General features: G+C 35.5%; 2 protein-coding genes across 2 annotated transcripts; one reads left to right on the top strand and one right to left on the bottom strand.

Moving 5' to 3' along the window:
• The first annotated feature begins 857 nt into the window (after window positions 1-857).
• Window positions 858-13,847, top strand: LOC128612595 (uncharacterized). The gene is made up of 16 exons (XM_053632898.1): window positions 858-1,051; window positions 1,201-1,343; window positions 1,631-1,828; window positions 1,951-2,142; window positions 2,282-2,447; window positions 2,881-2,986; window positions 3,314-3,378; window positions 5,875-5,899; window positions 6,220-6,374; window positions 6,511-6,653; window positions 7,724-7,909; window positions 8,088-8,276; window positions 8,493-8,655; window positions 8,857-8,962; window positions 9,241-9,337; window positions 12,903-13,847. The coding sequence occupies exons 1-16, from the start codon at window positions 859-861 to the stop codon at window positions 13,302-13,304; spliced, it is 2,529 nt and encodes an 842-aa protein (XP_053488873.1). The 5' UTR covers window position 858; the 3' UTR covers window positions 13,305-13,847.
• Window positions 13,848-17,382: 3,535 nt separating this feature from the next.
• Window positions 17,383-20,154, bottom strand: LOC128612295 (F-box only protein 36-like). Its single transcript, XM_053632317.1, has 4 exons — window positions 19,901-20,154; window positions 19,591-19,699; window positions 18,207-18,379; window positions 17,383-17,766 (listed from the first exon to the last, which is right to left on the bottom strand). Exons 1-4 carry the CDS (start codon window positions 19,994-19,996, stop codon window positions 17,557-17,559), a joined length of 588 nt encoding a protein of 195 aa, XP_053488292.1. The 5' UTR covers window positions 19,997-20,154; the 3' UTR covers window positions 17,383-17,556.
• Window positions 20,155-20,182: the final 28 nt, after the last annotated feature.

Genomic DNA, 20,182 nt, shown 5'->3' with positions numbered 1-20,182 from the left:
CAGACTTTGACAGATTCCTGTTTTTAAATAAAACAGGCTACTCTCTCACACCTTAATGTCATCCTATTGATTGAAAACACCTGCCTCTAATTTCACCTTCAAATGAACTGCTAATCCTAGAGTTTCACCTACTTTTGCCCCTCACAGATATGAAATATTGGATCATTTCTCTCAATAAATAAATGACCAAGTATAATAATAATATTTTATATATAATATTTATAATAATAATATTTTATATTATAATAATATTTTTGTCTCATTTGTTTAATTGGGTTCTCTTTGTCTACCTTTAGGACTTGTGAAAAAATCTGATGATGTTTTAGGTCATATTTATGAAGAAATATCAAAAATGCTAAAGGGTTCACAAACTTTCAAGCACCACTATATAGTGGTTTTATCGAGCTACTGCATATATCATACAATTTTCACGTTTTTAAATATGCATTCATTTAGACTTTCTAATATGCCGTTTTTTTGGACTAAGCCTGACCTCTGAAATATTGTCCCCCTGCTCTTCACCCTTGTCAGGTGATACATGAGGAACTAAAGAATGATCACTAAGGCTCATATTCACATGAGTGTAGAATCATCTCATATGAAGCAATTACTTAAAAAATGAGAATTTATTTGTTATTTGTGATCATGTGCATGACAAGCAGCAGATCTGTAACTCCGTGGTATATAAATTCAAGGAACCTGTGCCAGCTCTCCATGTAGGGAAGAATTCAGTATCTGAGGTACGTACCACTTACACCTGACTATATGTTTATTATGTAGAGTGGCTGATTGTTTAACCAACAATAAATACTCTGGTTAAAATATACGGGTATTTTAATTTTGTATTTCTTGGTAAGAATGGAGTGGGGAAATGAGAGTTTTTACACTGTAATAAAGAAAGCAAATCTTTACACAAACAGAAATATTGATCTTCTCATTTCGTTTTGCAGAATGAGTGTTTTTCTTGCCATCATCTCTTTTGTGGCACTGGCCAGTGCAGCCAGCATCTCTCTGGAAGACCTGGAGTTCAGTGCCTGGAAATTGAAGTTTGGTGAGAAATCTTATGTTTAATCAAACAGTCAAGCACATTTTGTAAAACTGAAACTCTGTATGTCCCACAACTATACAATGCTTATAAGAATGTTATTAAGAAGTCATGCAGTGTTTTCCTTTGTTAGGTTCAGTATTTATTTTTTTCAGGTAAGATCTATAAGTCTGTAGAGGAAGAGTCTCAGCGTAAGATGATCTGGCTGGAAAATCGCAAGATGGTCCTGGTACATAACATGCTGGCTGACCAGGGCATTAAGAGCTACAGACTCGGCATGAACTACTTTTCAGACCTGGTGAGAAAGAAAACATGTACTGTGGGTTCAGAAAGTAGTCAGACTGAAATCTCTCATTTAGATAAGTATTCAGATTCTTTTTTCAGCATGTTTGGCAGCAATTGCTGCTTTGAGCCTTCTTGGGGAAGCCTGGATATTCAATGCAACCCTGACCAGGATTAAGTGGTTACTGCAGATGGATGAATGAATGAAATTTTATTTAGCACAAACCAATTCACTGATGATCTTTATGAACAAACAAAAAACTTAAAAAGTAACTAATTTATCGGCATCTTCATTCCTAACAGGATAACCAGGAATACAGAGACTCTGTGTTTAAGGGCTGCCTGCGATCCTTCAACAGCACCAAGAGACACAGTGCATCTACATTCCTCCGACAGGCAGGTGGAGCTGTTCTGCCAGATAGTGTGGACTGGAGGGAAAGCGGCTACGTGACTGGCATTAAAAACCAAAAGGCGTGTCGTTCTTGCTGGGCCTTCAGTGCGGTAAGGGGATGAAGGGTTGAGATGCAAAATGGACTCTTTACTCCTGCTTCTCCCTCAATTGCTGCTACATTTAACAAGTGTCCCCCCCCCCATCTACTTCTCCATCATCTATCCTCTTTTAGACAGGGTCACTTGAAGGTCAGATGTTTAGGAAGACAGGGAGGCTGGTGTCACTGAGTGAGCAGCAGCTGGTGGACTGTTCCAGGAAATTCCATAACTTTGGTTGCAGTGGAGGATGGATGGATCAAGCCTTTAAATACATTAAATACAACAATGGAATTGACACAGAGAAGTCTTACCCTTATGAGGCCAGAGTGTGTAGAACATGAAATTACTTAATTCAGATAATTGGTTGGGGATGACTAGTTTGAAGGGCATATCAAACTTTTTGTGAAATTCAGTGATATGCAGTAAGAAGATATCTGGTGCAAACTTTCCTTTCTCTCTCTACAGGACAATAATTGTAGGTTTAATCCAGCCACTGTCGGAGCCACCTGCACTGGCTATGCGGATATAAAAAGTAAAGATGAAAAGGCTCTACAGGAAGCCGTGGCCACCATCGGACCCATTTCTGTCACCATAGATGCAAGTCAGACATCCTTCAGCCATTACAAATCTGGTGAGTCTCAAAAGTAAACAAACCAGTACTTACTAACACTAACAAAACAATCTGAATCTCAGTGCTATTGTTTAGTGGTTTACATTCATTTGGCATCATCTCTGGACAGTATTCTAGGAACCTTGGTAATTTGCTTGATTTAGCATAACAGGTCAATCCAGGTTCAATCAACTAATTTCAACGTGCAACTTATTTCTGCTAACTCAAAGTTTGTCCAAAAGTATATCTTGCAATAGTAACTCAAGGAGGCTTACAATTAGCTATGTTTAGGGAACAGAAATTGAATTAACCAAGCTTGTTGATATACAGTAAGCCTGGCTTATCGAGTTAGCTTGCTTTGTGGAATACCCCGCTGGTCCATTAATGTATTGATTAACAAAGATAATCATTTATTTAGTGTTGGGAAAATTTACCATTAATTTGTTGATTAAAGGTATCTATGATGAGCCCAACTGTAGCAGCACTGACCTGGATCATGGTGTCCTGGTTGTTGGTTATGGCACAGAAAATGGACAGGACTACTGGCTGGTCAAGAACAGGTAAATGCAACAACAAACTAACAATTTCAGGTTCCAAGGAAAAGTAAAAATTAGAACTAGCTTCACATGAACATTATTATTATTATTATTATTATTATTATTATTATTATTATTATGGCACAATGGGTAGCTTTGCTGCCGCACAGCTGCAGAGCTCCAAAAACTCTATTTTGACCTACTGTACCTTGTTATTCTAAATTAATGCATCAATGAATGTATCTAACATGTGACTTAAATGAGGAATGTATTAATTGAAAATACAGTCAATTAAGTTAAAAGCAATGGCCCAAATTAACCTCTAAAGTTTTCTAATTTTTTTTTTTACAGCTGGGGCCTTGACTGGGGTGACAAAGGCTATATCAAGATGTCCAGGAACAAGAATAACCAATGTGGTATTGCCACATCAGCCAGTTATCCTCTGGTTTAAGGGTGTGTACAATAAAAGTAAACAATATGACGGCTATTGCAGGATTTTTAAATTTTATTTTAAGTGATGATAACTGCCATTATCTGGTAGCTTTAAAAATAAATATTAATCTATTTTTGGAATCAATATCTACTAACTTAATAAATCTTTTCACATTTACCTACTGCGATCAATGCAGTAATCTTACTTATTCGTGCTTTTCCATAGGTGTGTGAAAAACAGCTCCATGCATAAATCAATCTGCAGCAACTATTTGACTTGATTATTCAACATGTAAAACATTGCACAGTGGAATTTCTGTACAAATAGAGTAAAATTTCTCTAGGAAACTGAGTACTGTAATTGGACCATTACTCATAGATGCCATGTGTTAAAACATTTTAAACTACTAAAGTAAATGTAATGTTAAAAGACCAGCAACAACAAAGCCTATACAGCACTGAATGAGCACAGTTTTGATTCTTTAAATGGTCTTATTTGATGTTTCTAGAGAATTATATAAATATCTTCAGAACTCATTTAAAATTGCATTAATTTTGCATATGGCAAGACTAAGAAACCAGTAACACTTCACAAATGCAAACGGCAACAAGTCTGCTTTAAAAAAGACTAGCGGTAACAAACATCAGGTGTGACTGATTAACTAACCTGGTTTTGGGAAACATTATTGACCATATATAGAAAATGGCAAGCCAAAAGGGACAAAGGTGTTCAGTATGGAACATGACCAATGGCAAAACATGGACAAACCTGACATAAAAGTATATCAAAGTAAATGTTACATGATAGTATATGCTTTTGTATTGTAAGTGAAATTGGAACCAATTAATTGATTGAATACCATTAATGCAATCAGTAATCAAAGAGGGAAGGAGAGAGAAAGTATAAAAATGAAAATTACACATTATATTATATTGTGTTTTAATATCTTTAAATGGTAAAAGAAAAAAAGCAAAGAGTAATCACTGCATTATTATTATTATCATTATTTTTATCACTGTATTAATTTGTTATTGTGTGGAAATGGTATGGTCTTTTCTAAGAGGGGAGTTGTGTTGAACCAGTCTTATTATGTTGGCCAATCAAATAATATCTGTATTGGTGGGGACTCCACCCACATAATCTCTGGAGCCTGAGAAAATAGGGGGTGGGGTTTTTATGCAGTTTAATGATGTGCATGCAATATTTTCAATAAACATATTTAACAACTAACTCGTTGTTGTACCTTCTCGTGACACATAGCACTTTTAACACTAAACATTGTTACAAAGCAGCTTGACAGAAATAAGGAAATGGACTTAACAAGTAAATGACTTAATGCTAAGTGTGTTCAAAAGCTCTTTAGTACAAGCATCAGAGTCATTTTTGATTTCATTAGACTTTTTAACTTTAAATGTATTGTATCCAAGTGAAGTTAGTGTATGTGCAAACTTTAGGCTTTTTACATACTTTGAACTTGGTAGTTAAAAGATCATAGAAAAGCTGCAGGATCCATGACATCCAGTAAAAAGAAAAAAAAAACCTCAAACTTTAAAGCTTCAAATGCAAAGTTTGAGTAAGATACAAAACATGGCGATAGTGGAGGCAGGTGTGAAACAAACAACAGTGTTGCATTATGAGATTGTTCCACCATTTTTTGTAGAGTTAGTTATTTGTTCACATGGTAAAACCATGCACAAACACACTGCAAGAGCTTAAAGACTTAAATACATTATATATAGGTCAGGGCTCTGTGTAGGACATTCAAGTTCTTCCACTCCAGCTTTGGCAAACCATGTTTTCATGGATGTCACTTTGTGCACATGTGCATTGTCATGCTGGAACATGTTTGGTCCTCTTAGTTCCAGTGAAGTGATATTGTAATGTTATGGCATACAAAGACATCCTTCACAATTGTGTGCTTCCAACTTTGTGGTAAAATTTAGGACAAGGCTGATATATGGGTGTGACTGTCAGGTATCCACAAACTTCGGGCCATATAGTTAAGTATCATCAACATAGAAGTGAAATCCAACATGTTTTGTTGGGAAAATGGGAACGACAATAAAGAGCCTAAGAACAGAACCAAGCAGGACACCATATTGCAGTCTTTTCGGCTTTAAAAAAAATCTATTGATGCTAACATATTGGCAACAGTATATCAAGTAATCTCTAAACTGGGCTAAACTTGTCTGTCAAAATTGACTATGTACTCAAGCCTGTCCATTAAAATGTAAAGGTCAATAATGTTAGATATTGAAGTCCAACATTACAAAACATATACACAATCTGGGGCAAACAGTTGACCACCAGTACTGTTCTGTAATGCTTCTGGAAACTAGACTTAAATACATTACTTAACAAAATCATCTGTTAAAAAATATCTCCAAAACCTTAGATATAGTAAACTTGAGTTGGAAATTGCATTAAATTAGGATTTTTTGGATTAATGTAGAGTGAAATTCTTGTATGGGCTGCACAGCTACTTTGTTCTTTGATGCCAAGGAGTATGCTCAAAGAGGTGGAGACTGACAAGAAGCAGATCAAAGCCATAACGCAGTGGCATACAGAGACAGGAAATCCACAACAGGTCTGCATCTGGAGATGAACTCAACATTCAAGAAACACACTGAATGAGGTACGTACTACATACACATGTATATACATTATGTCGACTGACGAGGCACACAGCAGTTATAATTCAGTTTTATCCAACCAGAAATAAACTTTGATTAACAAAGACAGTTATTTTTTAATTTTTGCGTTTCCTGGTAAACAGGATGTAAGAGTTTGTTGCAGAGAAAACATTTCCTACACTGGAATAAAGAAAACAAATCTTTACACACAAAAAAAGAAATGTGAATCTTCTCACTTTTTGCAGAATGAGGCTTTTGCTTATTGTCACCACTCTTGTGGCTCTGGCCAGTGCAGTCAGCGTCTCTCTGGAAGACCTGGAGTTTCATGCCTGGAAATTGAAGTTTGGTGAGAAATCTTACGTCTAATTAAACTGTTAAACATGCTTTGCAAACCCAAAACTCTGCTTGTTTGTCTATCTCACATTTACACAATGAACCCGATTAAGAGAAAAAAGAAGTTTCCTGTTTTTTTCCCCTCTTAGGTAAGATCTATAAGTCTGTGGAGGAGGAGTCTCAGCGTAAGATGACTTGGTTGGAAAATCGCAAACTGGTCCTGGTACACAACATGCTGGCTGACCGGGGCATTAAGAGCTACAGACTCGGCATGAACTACTTTACAGACATGGTGAGAAGGAAAAACATGTACAGACACAGTTGGATCACACTGGAAATCTGGGATTTAAAAAAAAAGCAGAAAACTGGAAATAAACCAAAAGTTTTAGAACTTTGAAAATTCACACATGGATGATTGTGATTTGATCTAAAATGGATAAATCAGGTTGTCTCAGTCTGTGTCAGCTCAAGTGCACACTGTCATTAAAGCAAAAAGGGGACATACCAAATACTAAGAAATCCTGAAATTCATGTAAATATTTCTAAGATTCTATTTTTCACTTAAGTTGTTGGTGATAAATATCATTTGTAATGAAAACCATGTTAAATTGAAAAAGAATGCCAAACAGAAGCATTTTCACAATACTTTTGGAGCTCAGACTTTAAGATCCAACTGTATATATATATATATATATATATATATATATATATATATATATATATATATATATATATATATACCTTGACATGTATTTTGTGAATATGTATACACCAAGGGTGTCAAATATATGCCAATGGGCCAGAACCATCTTGATAAAGTTTCTTATAAGGCCCACTAAATATTTGTAGAATCGATATTTGAAATTAAACTCATCTTTTGACCTTAATCGAATGTAAAGAATTGCACTAGTGGGCAAAATAGAGCGCTAGGGGTCTCCACTAGGGGGAAAAATAGAGCAATAAACTCAGATGCTGACAAAATGAGTTAATGATCTGTAATTCTTCATTAGCAAGCAAGAAATTGACCCTATGTTCATGTAATATATACATATATTAATAAAAATGACCAAGTATACTATTTTTGTATCATTGGTTTACTTGGATTCTCTTTGTCTACTTTTAAGACTTGTGTGAAAATCTGATGATATTTTAGGTCATATGTATGCAGAAATACAGAAAATTCTAGAGGATTCCAAAACTTTCAAGCACCGTTGTAAAATATTTAATATTTATAGCTAAATTAATGGATAGTCTACATAAGGGGGTATATACACCTTGACAAGGATCATGTGGCTACTGAAGAAGATTAAATACATTTCACTCCAGAATAAAAACATTTCACTGCATCTCCATCTCTGACAGGATAACCAGGAGTACAGAGATGCTGTGTTTAAGGGCTACCTGGGATCCTTCAACAGGACTAAGAAACACAGTGCAGCTACATTCCGCCGACAATCAGGAGCTGTTCTGCCAGATACTGTGGACTGGAGGAAAAAGGGCTATGTGACTGATGTTAAGGCTGGTAACTGTAGCTGGGCCTTTAGTGCGGTAAGGGAAGGGTTGACACATGGTTACTGCAACATGGCTTCTTTACTCCAATCCTCCACCAATCACTGCTACATGTAACAAGTGACAACACTACATGTCCTGGTGTGAATAGACCTCTCTCTGTTTCTCTCTTTCCCTCTGTTCTCTATCTATTCCTTCATCATCTATCCTCTCTTAGACAGGGTCACTAGAAGGCCAGATATTTGGGAAGACGAAGAACCTTATGCCACTGAGTGAACAGCAGTTAATCGATTGCATCTGGCCATATGGGGAAATTAAGTGCTTTGGATCTGTGGTCAATTCCTTTGAATATATTAAAAACAACAATGGAATTGACACCGAGGCATCCTACCCTTATGTGGGGCCCGTGAGTAGAACCTGAAACCACATTAGTCAGATGAACAGGGACAACTAGTTTTGTTGGGCATATAAAAAAATTTTTTAACTGCTTGCCTATTGATGAAAGATGTCTTGTTGGGTAGTTATTTTATTTAACCAGCTAGCATATAGTCTTACAATATGCAGTAATATGCAGTACAATGTACTCTAGCCTGTCCTATCCTCTCTCTCTCTCTCTCTGTAGGGCAGGGTTTGCAGATTTAATCCAGCCACTGTGGCAGCTAACTGCACTGGCTATGTGATTATAATGAGTGGAGATGAGAAAGCTCTACAGGAAGCTGTGGCCACCATCGGACCCATTTCTGTCGCCATAGATGCAACCAAATCTTTCCAGCACTATGAATCTGGTGCGTCTCACATTGAAAATCATAAAGAAATCCTGTGTTACCGATCACTACTTGCTAAATCTACCAAAATAATCTGAATAATGTTTTTTAGTGGTTTACTTTCATTTGACATAATCTTTGGTCAACTCATTTACTGAGTAACGCTGTTAATAATTGATTGTATAATGTGGGGACAATTGAGCATTACTTGATTCATTAAAGGTATCCACGATAACCCCGACTGTAGCAGCACTGAGATGAATCTTTATGTCCTGGTTGTTGGTTATGGCACAGAAAATGGAAAAGACTACTGGTTGGTCAAGAACAGGTAAAACAACGACAACAACAACAACATTGTGTTTTTATTTTTGTAGTATCTAAAATGTATTTAAAGATAGAATGTTGGTAATATTAAAAATATTTGACAGTATTCCAATTACTATTCACAACAACTACATTAGCTTTAAATTAGCTTTAAAAAGATACACTCAAGTTAGTTAAAAGCAGTGGTCCACATTAACCACTAAATTCCTCACTTATTACATGTTGTAAAATTAATTAATTAGTTAATTGATTGATTAATGTTCCTTTTTATTTATTTAACAGCTGGGGTCTTGACTGGGGTGACAAAGGCTATATCAAGATGTCAAGGAACAAGAATAATCAGTGTGGTATTGCCAGTATGGCCATCTATCCTCTGGTTTAAAGGTGTGTACAATAAAAGTTAATAATGTGACAGCTATTATTATTATTATTATTATTATTATTATTATTATTATTATTATTATAAGGCTCTTTATTATTTTAAGTGATGAATACTGACATTAACTGCTTATTATATACACATAATATCAATTTATTCTTAGTATTCATATCTACTAGCTTAAAAAGTCATTCTCTATAAAACTGCAATATTATTACTTATTGATGTTTTTCTACAGGTGGGTAAAAAAAAAAAAAAACTCCATCTAACATCTATCTGGCTAACTCAATCTGCAGCAACTACACGACTTGATTTGCATGCATATACATACAGTCGCCATGCTGTTACGATACACAGTAGAAAAAAAAACAGAAAAGTCTTTCAATTACCTTTCTGAGCTAAAAAAAAAAAAAAAAAAAAAAAGAATTAAAGGTGCTAATATATTTTTGCAGAAAGATAAAATAATCTGACATTTCTGGTAGTGGAACTGTATTGATGTCTATTGAGTTTGGCATTTTTCATTCAGTTTTCCTTTTTGTGATCACTTTTTATTTTCACTTTCTTTCTAAATAAGCTGATTATTTGTTAAGCATTCTTTGCATTATATGGCATTCAATGGTCTGACATGCTAAACTTAACTTTAGCAATACTGTTTTCACTTAAATAAAATAAATCTTAGTCGTTCTGTCTTATTTTGTGTTGTTTTGCACATGGATGTCTTTTAATTTAATTTTCCAATTTATTTGTAGTACTTTTAATGTTTTGTAAATTATCAATGAAAATAGGAGCTGGGAAGTTAGAGATTACTATGTAATAATAATAATAATAATAATAATAATAACAACAACAACAATAATAATAACAAATCCACACACAGTTTTATTAAAGTAGACTCAGTATCTAAAGGTTAATATATTACAAGATGCATGGATCAACTGACACTTATATAGCAATTATAGAAAAAAAAGGTTAAATGTATATATATATATATATATATATATATATATATATATATATATATATATACTTAAATTATACTTAAATACATAACAAATAATTTGAATTAAAAATATTAGATATAAATGTGAGTTGGAAACTGGATTAAATGCATTTTTTTATTATATTATATTTAATTATTATATATTATTTTTTGAGTGAATTTCTTGTCTGAGCTACTTTTTGTACTTTTGGTGTCTTTGGAGCAAGTAGGCCTATGTTAAAAAAATATATACTCTTCACTATATCTCACTGCTCATCATCTGAAAGTACAATCATGCTCAATATAAAATGTGTTTATTGAAAAAAGAAAAGAGGTGGAGACTGACAAGAAGCTGATCAAAGCCATAACACATATGGTATATATAGGCGGGTATATAGAGGCAGGAAATTAACAGCAGGTCTCCATTCGTAAATGCATTCAAGATTCATGTAACATGAGGTATGTACAACATATGGCTGTATATACATTTTGTAGACTGGCAAGGAACAAATCATTATAATTCAGTTATCCAACCAGTAAAATACTCTGGTTAAAACAGACGTAAATTTTTAATTAGGTATTTTCTGGTATTTAAGGGGAAAAGGATGTGAGTAAGAATGTGTGGGAGTAGAAAGATTTTGCACAATGGAATTAAGAAAACAAAATTTTCACAAAACACAGAAATGTGGATCTTCTCCTTATTTGCAGAATGAGGGTTTTGCTTATCGTCACCACTCTTGTGGCTCTGGCTAGTGCAGCCAGCGTCTCTCTCGAAGACATGGAGTTCACTGCCTGGAAACTGAAGTTTGGTGAGAAATCTTCTTATTTCTAATCAAATGTCTTTGAAAAATGTTTTATAAAACCCACAAATCTGCTTCTTTGTAAGAAGGAAAATAATCATGCAGTATTTTGCCTTTCTCCCCGACACTAGCGTTCATTCTGCCGGCGGAATGGAAAACTACTTATCGGGCATTTTCAATTAGTATAAACAAATGAATTATTGTATCACCGCAGTTCTGGCACAAGATTAGTCAGGACACTTGTGGCTTTCTGTGTTTACACTTTTATGTTTGTGTGCTTAATTTCTGGTGAGCAGGAGGATGGGAAATGGGCGGAGTTTGAGCTCCCTGCTGGGCAAACAATTCACACCTCTCCACGAAAACATTGAGACACAGATAAATCGGAGAGCACGACTAAAGCTTTTTTGGTAGTAAAACACCGTATACAACTGCCACAATAAAATTATACCATTTAAACCCAAGATCGGACTTGTATAAACGTTTATTACCTTACATTACCTACATAGACGAAAATCCAGTTCGCTCGCGGTTTTATAAATCATGCACATTTCCATCGGTATAAAGTCTATCAGCTTTATTGAAGAAAACAAATGCAAAGTTCCATATTTAGTCACAAATGTCCTCTTCAAAATGCATTAAGTGTTTTGGTATTCCACCCCTCTGGAATTTAGTAATTAGCCATAAACTGAATTGAGACACCATCTAAAAAAAAAAACAACTAATCTGTTTTGGCTATGCTGAACATTCCACCTCCTAAATTATAATCGGGCAGTCTAACTTGATTGACCCACTTGGACCAATTGTAGATACTTCTAGCTTTCAAACAAGCCCAAACTCGACATGATTGACCACGCAGAGGCTGAGAAAATCAAGCGCGTAATCAGCACAACCAAACTTTTACGCGTGCGTCTTGGGTGGTTTGTCAGCGGGTACAGGCCAATCAGCACAGCGCTACAGGGCCGTGCAGAGACACTATCAGGAAATGGCTTCTCCGCTCTAACGGTCTTCCTGCAAAACTTTATACAGCAGGTTTTTGCATGTTTGGCATTTTTTTTCTGATCGCTAGTTTTCTACTGCCCCCCCCACCCCCCCACAGAGAAGTCAGAGGAGAGGGGTCACTCGTGTGTCTATCATTTGAACCATTCGGAGAGCAAGTGCTCCTTCGCCTGGGGCTCTGGCACTATTTTTAATAAACATTATATTTTATAAGTATGTTTCAGACTTTTTTGTGTGTGTGAAATTGCACATTGTGTAACAGAGTTCATGCTACTGCCATTTGTTTTCATTTTTGAAAATGAAATCCATTTGGAGAGGTTTGGTGCCATTTGGAGACATTTGGTGCCATTTGGAGAGGTTATTTTGTGCCTTTAAAAAAACAGTTTGCTATTTCTAGAAGTCTGCAATATTTAAAGGCTTTGTGCCATTTTCATAAGCTTTGTGCCATTTAGAGAGGTTTTATGTCATTTAGAGACGTTTGGTGCCATTTGGAGAGGTTTTGTGCCATTTTGGAGAGGTTTTTACCTGTGTTTGGATAACCTTACACACAATTTTAGTGGTTAGAGATAACTTCCTCATATTTTGGGTGTTCATGGACAAGTACTTGGGGCATCTTTGAGACCAGGAATGGGGTTGATATCAACATTTGCTGTGAAGATATAACATTTGTGTTAAAAGTAAATATATTTTTTTTAAATAATTTTTTTTTAAAATTCGGAATATATTGCCCCAGGTAGGCTAGGTCAAAGAAGAAATACTTGAAATAACTGCTAATTCTTAAAGTCTTAAGTGTCTATTTTCATATGAGCCATTAACCACTGCTGTGGTGTGTGAGATCACAAAACAAATCAATGCTGAACACAGGTACCCCCAAAACAGACAAAAATGCCATTTTTTGGCTACCGGTAAAAATGGTTATTATCTTTTTTTTTCTTTTTTTTTTTTTAAACTAGGTAAGATCTATAAGTCTGTGGAGGAGGAGTCTCAGCGTAAGATGACTTGGCTAGAAAATCGTAAGCTGGTCCTGGCACACAACATGCTGGCTGATGAGGGCATTAAGTGCTACAGACTCGGCATGAACTACTTTGCAGACATGGTGAGATGGATAAATTTAATCACACACACACTATTTTCAGTATATATGTGTACACATATACAACAGTGGTGTGAATATATAAATAACATACAGTAGGTTCTCCTCTGGCCCACCAAATTTATTTTGGAATCTGTACTAGAAATTATCTTGTTGACTCCAATAGAATTAAAAGATTTGAGGCTAAAGAGCTGGTCTCTGCTGTTCCACCAGGGGGCGAAATAGATCACTAAAATCAGCTATTGACAAAATGTTAATGATGTGTATTATTTATCAGCAAGAAAAGAAATTGATTCTATAACCGGAGAGTTTTCCAAAAATAATCAAGCAGTGGGGTTTGACAGCATTGGGAGTATGCAAAAACGTATGCAATCAAAATGTTTAAATGTTTTCTTAATGAACAATTTTTCAAATTATTTTAATTCATTCCTCTTCAATAGTTTGGGGTATACATGCAAGAATATTTATATTTATGGTTAAATTTATGGCTAGTTCATGTAAGCAGGCATATACCCAGACAGGGATAAAGTGGTTCTTTAATAAAAAATAGTATGGTGCAGGAAAGCAGCCTGTTCACTGCTGCGCTTTGAGAACAAGCAGAAAACAAGTATCAAGTATAAAGGTATCTACTATGAGGCAAAGTGTAGCAGCACTAACCTGAACCATGCTGTCCTGGCTGTTGGTTATGGCACAGAAATGGTTTTCATGTTTTATGAAAAAGACTACTGGCTGGTCAAGAACAGGTAAAACAACAGGATTCCAGTTACTACTTACATGTACTTAATTAGCTTTAAATGATAAGCATATTGTAAAAGTTATATATATATATATATATATATATATATATATATATATATATATATATATATATATATCCCTCACTGACTTTTTTTTTTTTAAATAAATATATACACAGCTGGGGTCTTCAATGGGGTGAAAATGGCTATATCAAGATGGCAAGGAACGAGTTTAACCAGTGTGGCATTGCCACAAACGCCATTTTCCCTCTGGTTTAAAGGTGTGTACAGTAAACACCACTGATGATATGGCTATAAAGCATTATTTTGAGTAATGAAACTGACATTAACTTCTAGGTTTTGAAAACAAACTATACTACTACTTTAACAAGTCTTTCTCTTCAACTTGAAATCTGCAATAATATTAATAATTGATGCTTTTCTACAGGTGGCTGTAATACTCCATGGCTCCATGGCTGCAGCAACTACATGAGTTGATTATAAACACATGATACATGTACAGGTGCATCTAAAAAAAAATGTAATATCGTGAGAAAGTTAATATTTTTCCGTAATTTAATTTTAAAAAGTTGAACTTTCTTATATTCTAGATTCATTACACATAAAGTGAAATATTTCAAGGCTTTTTTTGTTTTAATCTTGATGATTACGGCTTATAGCTCACGGAAATCCAAAATCCACTATCTCAAAATATTAATACAAAGAATTCATAATACAGAAATATGTTATTTTTGTGATCACTTTTCCTTTTTGATTCCTTTCTAAATAATCTCATGATTCCTTGAATATTCTTTGACATGTAGACTATGGCATGTAATGGCATGATAGGTTAAGTATAAGAAAAACCTTGAAATTAGTAATACTGTTCTTGCTTAAATAAAATATATCTCATGCATACTGTCTTACTCTTATGACTCTTATGCACATGAACTTTTCAGCAATATGTTGGTCCACTTTAAAAAGGACTTTGTAGTGTTTACAACTTGGAAATAATCATTGAGCATAGAACATAGAAAGATGGAGAAGCACCTAAAATAGTACACTTTTTGATTAAAAAATTAATAAATAAAATAACAGAACAAAACATAAATCCACATGCAGTTATATTACTTGTATTGTCAGAAGCTATTCCTAGTCAGCTCTTGCATCAGTGGAAGCTCTGAGAAAAAAAGAGTCCTTTGACTCAGTGGCATTGAGTCTGCTTCTCTGGAAGAAGTCTTATGACTTTGTGGACCTGCTGTAGTAGAAATCACTCTGAAATTCCATCTGTTGCCTCAGTTGAGTAAGAGATCATGAACAAGGTCTTCGTGAGTCACTGTGTACAAGTCTTCAGTGGAGATTGTGTCATTATTCTTCAAGAGTGGAGAGGGGTGGGATCAGCCAGAATTAAGCGTGGAGAACACAACTTTAAAGTTGATGATGACAGGTCCAGGTGGATGGAAATCTAATGCTCAAGTCACAGATAACTTGCCCAAGTATACATCCTAGAAACTGTCGTGATAATTTGGATTAGTTATCCTGACTCTCCTCATTCAGTGCTACTGATTTGTTAGTTGTTCAAAGTCCTGGAGTGGACAGCACTTTGGGGACAACTTGTTGCATCTTCATAAAATGCCTAGATTATGTAACTGTAGTACTGTCCATTCACAAAACGTACTCCAAAGTTCCAGGCACGATTTTTACAATGCATGACATGATCTAAGTGTTGAGTTCTCTGTGCCTTTGAGGAAAACTGAGGGATTACACATTTATGGAGCAAGAAAGTAACAAGAAAACTGCAATAATGGCAATGATATTACGTACTGATGCTTTTCTTTAGGTGTGAGAAAAACAGCTCTAACTCAGCTACATGACTTGATTTTCAATGTGATATTTATGTTATACAATGCTTACAGTCTGACTATACTGCTGTGATGCACAGAAAAAAAATGAAAATACTATCATTTACCTTTCTCAACTTTAAATTAATGGTGTTAATATAATTATGCAGAAAGATAATATATATTGTTGATGTGTATTGAGTTCAATTCAGCTTTCCCTGATGTGAACCTTTTGGCTTTTCTCATTCTCATTCTGGTCTGGGTTGCGGGGGAAGCAGTCTAAGCAGAGATGCCCACCTCCACCAGACAAGAGACATAATCTCTCCATCTGATATAGTGGGCATGATCAAAATTCTTCCCTAGGGAGGTGTCCAAGAGGCATCCTAACCAGATTCCTCAACCACCTTAACTGGCTTCTTTCGATGCATAGGAGCAGCGATTCTACTTTGTTCTGCACCTGAATGTCCGAGCTCATCACCGATAGATTTAATTAACTGTATCTTTTTACATACTTTACATACATTTTAGACAGATACTGTACTGTGTCTAAATATTTAAACATTATGCTCATCACTGAAACACATGCAGTAATATTATGGCTATTTTACAGTGATAGAGATTTTTATTCCTGAACTGTCCACTCACATTAGGTTGGGTTATTGAGGTTAGATTAAAGTTTAATCTAACCTCAATAACCCAACCTAATGTGATGATCACTTGATTGGATGGGTTTAATCATTAAACTCATCCAATCAAGTGATCAAGTGATCATCTGTATAGGCTAATAACTATATGAACACAATCAGAAATAGAAAGGTTTACAATGGGACATTTCTGAATAAAAAAATGAATCAGGAAGAAAACTACAGATACACTAGTTGTATACTCTTTATACTGCACAGTTTTATATGGAGTTGTTTCCTTTTTCGAATATCTTTGATTCTGGACTAAACCTGTCCTTCTTTTATTCCCTTGCTATTCACGTCATTCAATGATACATGACAAGAAAAAAACATGGATCCTTAAGGGTCATGTCCACCAAAGTGTAGAATCATCTCATGTTAAAATGATGCAATTCCTATTAAATTTTTTATTTGCGATCATGTGTGTGAGCAGCAGTTGATCAAAGCCACAACACAGTTACATATAGAGATAGGAAACCTGTGACAGCTTTCAGTCTATAGAATTCAAGATTGAAGAAACATACAAAATAAGGTACGTACCACATACACCTAGATATACATTATGTACTCAGACTGAGCACAAATCAATCTTTGAGTTTTATCTAACAAGCAAAACACTGGTTAAAATACACCATTCCTGGTATTTGAGGGGAAAATCCTTACATGAAAATCATTATTTGCAGGATGAGGATATCACTTATTGTCACCACTCTCGTGGTTTATTTTGCTCACATACAGTATATATATATAAGGTTTACATAAATGTGTGTGTAGTTTTGAGAAATATGCTAGAATGCTTGGGATCAGAGACACTGTTTTCTGAAATGTATGTAAGCAACTTAGAAAAACTATTAGAGCATTACAATCAATCATCTCTAATTACATTATAGATGTTCCACATCCGACAAACACCCAGTTGGGGAACAAGCGTGTCAGGAAAGTTTATTAATGATAACACTGCAAACATAAGAACAATAAATTTACATTTACATTCATTCATTTAGCAGACAATCTTATCCAAAGCGACTTACAAATGAGAAAATACAAGCAATTATCACAGAGATTTACATAATGCTTTTAGGAGCCATGTTTAAAGGGATTCATGTGGTTCATGTTTGTCCTCATCTTCACCCATGTCCATGGATATGTCTTTCTCGCTACCAAGTTGGGCTTTAATATCATGGAAAGTGATGTAGATCTTCCTCCAGCCAAACCTCTTGGCCAGCGTCTCTATTTCGGGTGTGATATCAATACTGCTACGCCGCACTGCCTGCTGCCATACTTTATTGGAGTCACACAGCTGGACACAAAGAGACAAAATTTATTGCCACTCATGTCCTTGTGTTAAGCTAATAAGAAAGCAACTTTGGATGTGTAGGGGCATTTAGGACAGAAATAAGCTAGACAAAAACTAGACATGAATTCTGCAATTTTGGATAAAGATTTAAAACTTTTGGTTCTAACATTCGGGATTTAACTTTAAAATAGTTAATGTACCAGTAAACCACTAAGAAGACATAAATTTAGCTGGCATGCCTGTTGGGAAAAATAAACATGAATTTTTGAGTTTGGGATGAAGCCTTGAAATCTAACACTATTTAGACATAAATTATAATGTTTGGGACAGGCCCTTAATGTTCTATCAAGATCACTAAGATGAACCCTAATGTTTTGCATGAAACAATAGCCAATGTTTCCCCAGGAACACTAAGTAGAACCCTATTGTTTGGGTGCTCTGACCTTCTTGAAACGGTGTGAGGTCTGGCTGAGGTGGCAGATATCCTGGTAGCTCATATAGGAAAGAAAATACAGCAGCAGATTATCAGGCAAACGCTCCAGATAATCAAACCTCCCTTCACAGAGGCCAAGTGTGTACTCCAGGATCTGTGACCCAAACACCAAACCAACTTGTCCTAAATGCACAAACACACACACACACACACACACACATACTGTATACCATAAAGGTAAATTTTTGCTCCTCAAAATGTAAATGTGACATCAAAGAGATATCATGATATCTAAAGGTTTTACAATAGTCGATAAAGATGTTTCATCTACATAATCTCATCCGGAAAGGGCCGGTGTGGGCACAGGTTTTCATTCTAACCAAGCAGAAGCCCCATCTGAGTCTATTGAAAACCAAGCTCAACTGATTAAATAGATGGAATTAGGAGTGGCTCCTGCTTGATTGGAATGAAAACCTGCACCCACACCGGCCCTTTGCGGATAAGATTGGACACCCCTGGTGTTGTACCTAAAGGTACAAAAGACGTACTCTTGAGGATCCCATCCCTGTAACAAAGGTTTGAACCCTGTATATTATATGTGAATACCATTTTACTGACAATGTATAATCAAACTTCCTGAAACATTTATATTATTATTATTATTATTATCGTTATTATTATTATTAATAGTAGTAGTAGTAGTAGTAGTACAAGATAAAATATAATAGAACATAATATAAAAATATAATATAGTATAATGGAACAAATCTACAGGATTAAAGAAATTAATATTTGTGGTGTGAGGCCTACATTATTATCTGCCATGTTATATACAGTTAATTATTTGTACAGTGGGCATGTATGCATTGTTATTGCTGTCGTTTTTTTTTATAACTCATAATACTTCATTAATTAGCCTATTTTAAATGTATTTTTATGATATACCAACTGTTCTGGTATATAATAATGCTAGATGTCTGTAAGTTCCCTTAAAGCATCAGTAAAGTATCTGATAGATCTATCTGTCTATCTATCTATTTATCTCTCTATATGTCTGTCTGGCTTAGTGGTTAGATGGTTGGGGGTTCAATTCCCGCCGCAGCCCTGTGTGTATGGCGTTTGCGTGTTCTCCCCATGCTCCAGGTATTCCGGTTTCCTCCCCAGTCCAAAGACATGCACGATAGGCTGATTGGCATGTCCAAAGTGTGAAAGTGTGTGTGTGTGTGTGTGTGTGTGTGTGTGTGTGTAAATTTATGTGAGTGTGTCCTGTGATTGATTAGCACCCCCTCCAGGGTGTATCCCTCCTTGTGCCTGATGCTCCTGGTTCTCCGTGACCCAGCAGGATAAGTCGTATAGAAAATGTCTGTCTGTCTGTCTGTTGTTCAGAATCTTACGCTGTAGTCTGTTATCATTTAGAAACTCCTCATGACTGTGTTTCATTTCTCCGGGCGACATGCCTTGCAACTTGACATGCAGAGAAATCTTCCACCACCTCCATATTACCTTCAAACAAACACACACACACACACACACACACACACACACATACACACAAATGAAAAGCGAATGCTTACGAAGTACGTTGTGTTTCAGTGGAAACTTTGTATGCTATACTGGACTTTTACCACCTCTTCCTTTACCTATTTCTATACACAACTTGTTATAAACAGATTATAAAATTGCTACTCATGTAAATTATCATACCTGTGTTTTTGTTACAGTGAGCTGAACGAAATCTTTAGAAGGAGAAGGTGCCTGACCACTGATCTCAAACAGTAACTCTGGGAGCATAGACGCCATGTTTTGTACTGGAATAAAATTGGTTTGACGTTGGACGGTCGATATTCGCGGATATGCGGAAATTAAGGGACCGTCTCTAAAGTTAGATACGAGATTGTTAAACACGTTTCTAACTTCAATAGCATTTGAAGGGAATGACTTACAGTCATATAACCAACTGTAAAGTGTTCATCTAGGTGTCAGCTA

Source organism: Ictalurus furcatus, chromosome 9 (genome assembly GCF_023375685.1).
Source record: "Ictalurus furcatus strain D&B chromosome 9, Billie_1.0, whole genome shotgun sequence".
Classification (NCBI taxonomy): Eukaryota; Metazoa; Chordata; class Actinopteri; order Siluriformes; family Ictaluridae; genus Ictalurus; species Ictalurus furcatus.
Note: the sequence above shows the minus strand (reverse complement) of the source record. Positions and strands in the feature narration are given on the sequence as shown.

Coding starts and splice junctions, on each gene's coding strand:
- LOC128612595 (XM_053632898.1), top strand. CDS start 859: ATGGAGTGGGGAAATGAGAGTTTTTACACTGTAATAAAGAAAGCAAAT. Junction 1,052..1,200: donor TGCCTGGAAATTGAAGTTTG/GTGAGAAATCTT, acceptor TATTTTTTTCAG/GTAAGATCTATAAGTCTGTA. Junction 9,338..12,902: donor TGGCCATCTATCCTCTGGTT/TAAAGGTGTGTA, acceptor TAAAGTCTTAAG/TGTCTATTTTCATATGAGCC.
- LOC128612295 (XM_053632317.1), bottom strand. CDS start 19,996: ATGGCGTCTATGCTCCCAGAGTTACTGTTTGAGATCAGTGGTCAGGCA. Junction 19,700..19,900: donor TCACTGTAACAAAAACACAG/GTATGATAATTT, acceptor GTTTGTTTGAAG/GTAATATGGAGGTGGTGGAA. Junction 18,380..19,590: donor AAATGATAACAGACTACAGC/GTAAGATTCTGA, acceptor TTGTGCATTTAG/GACAAGTTGGTTTGGTGTTT.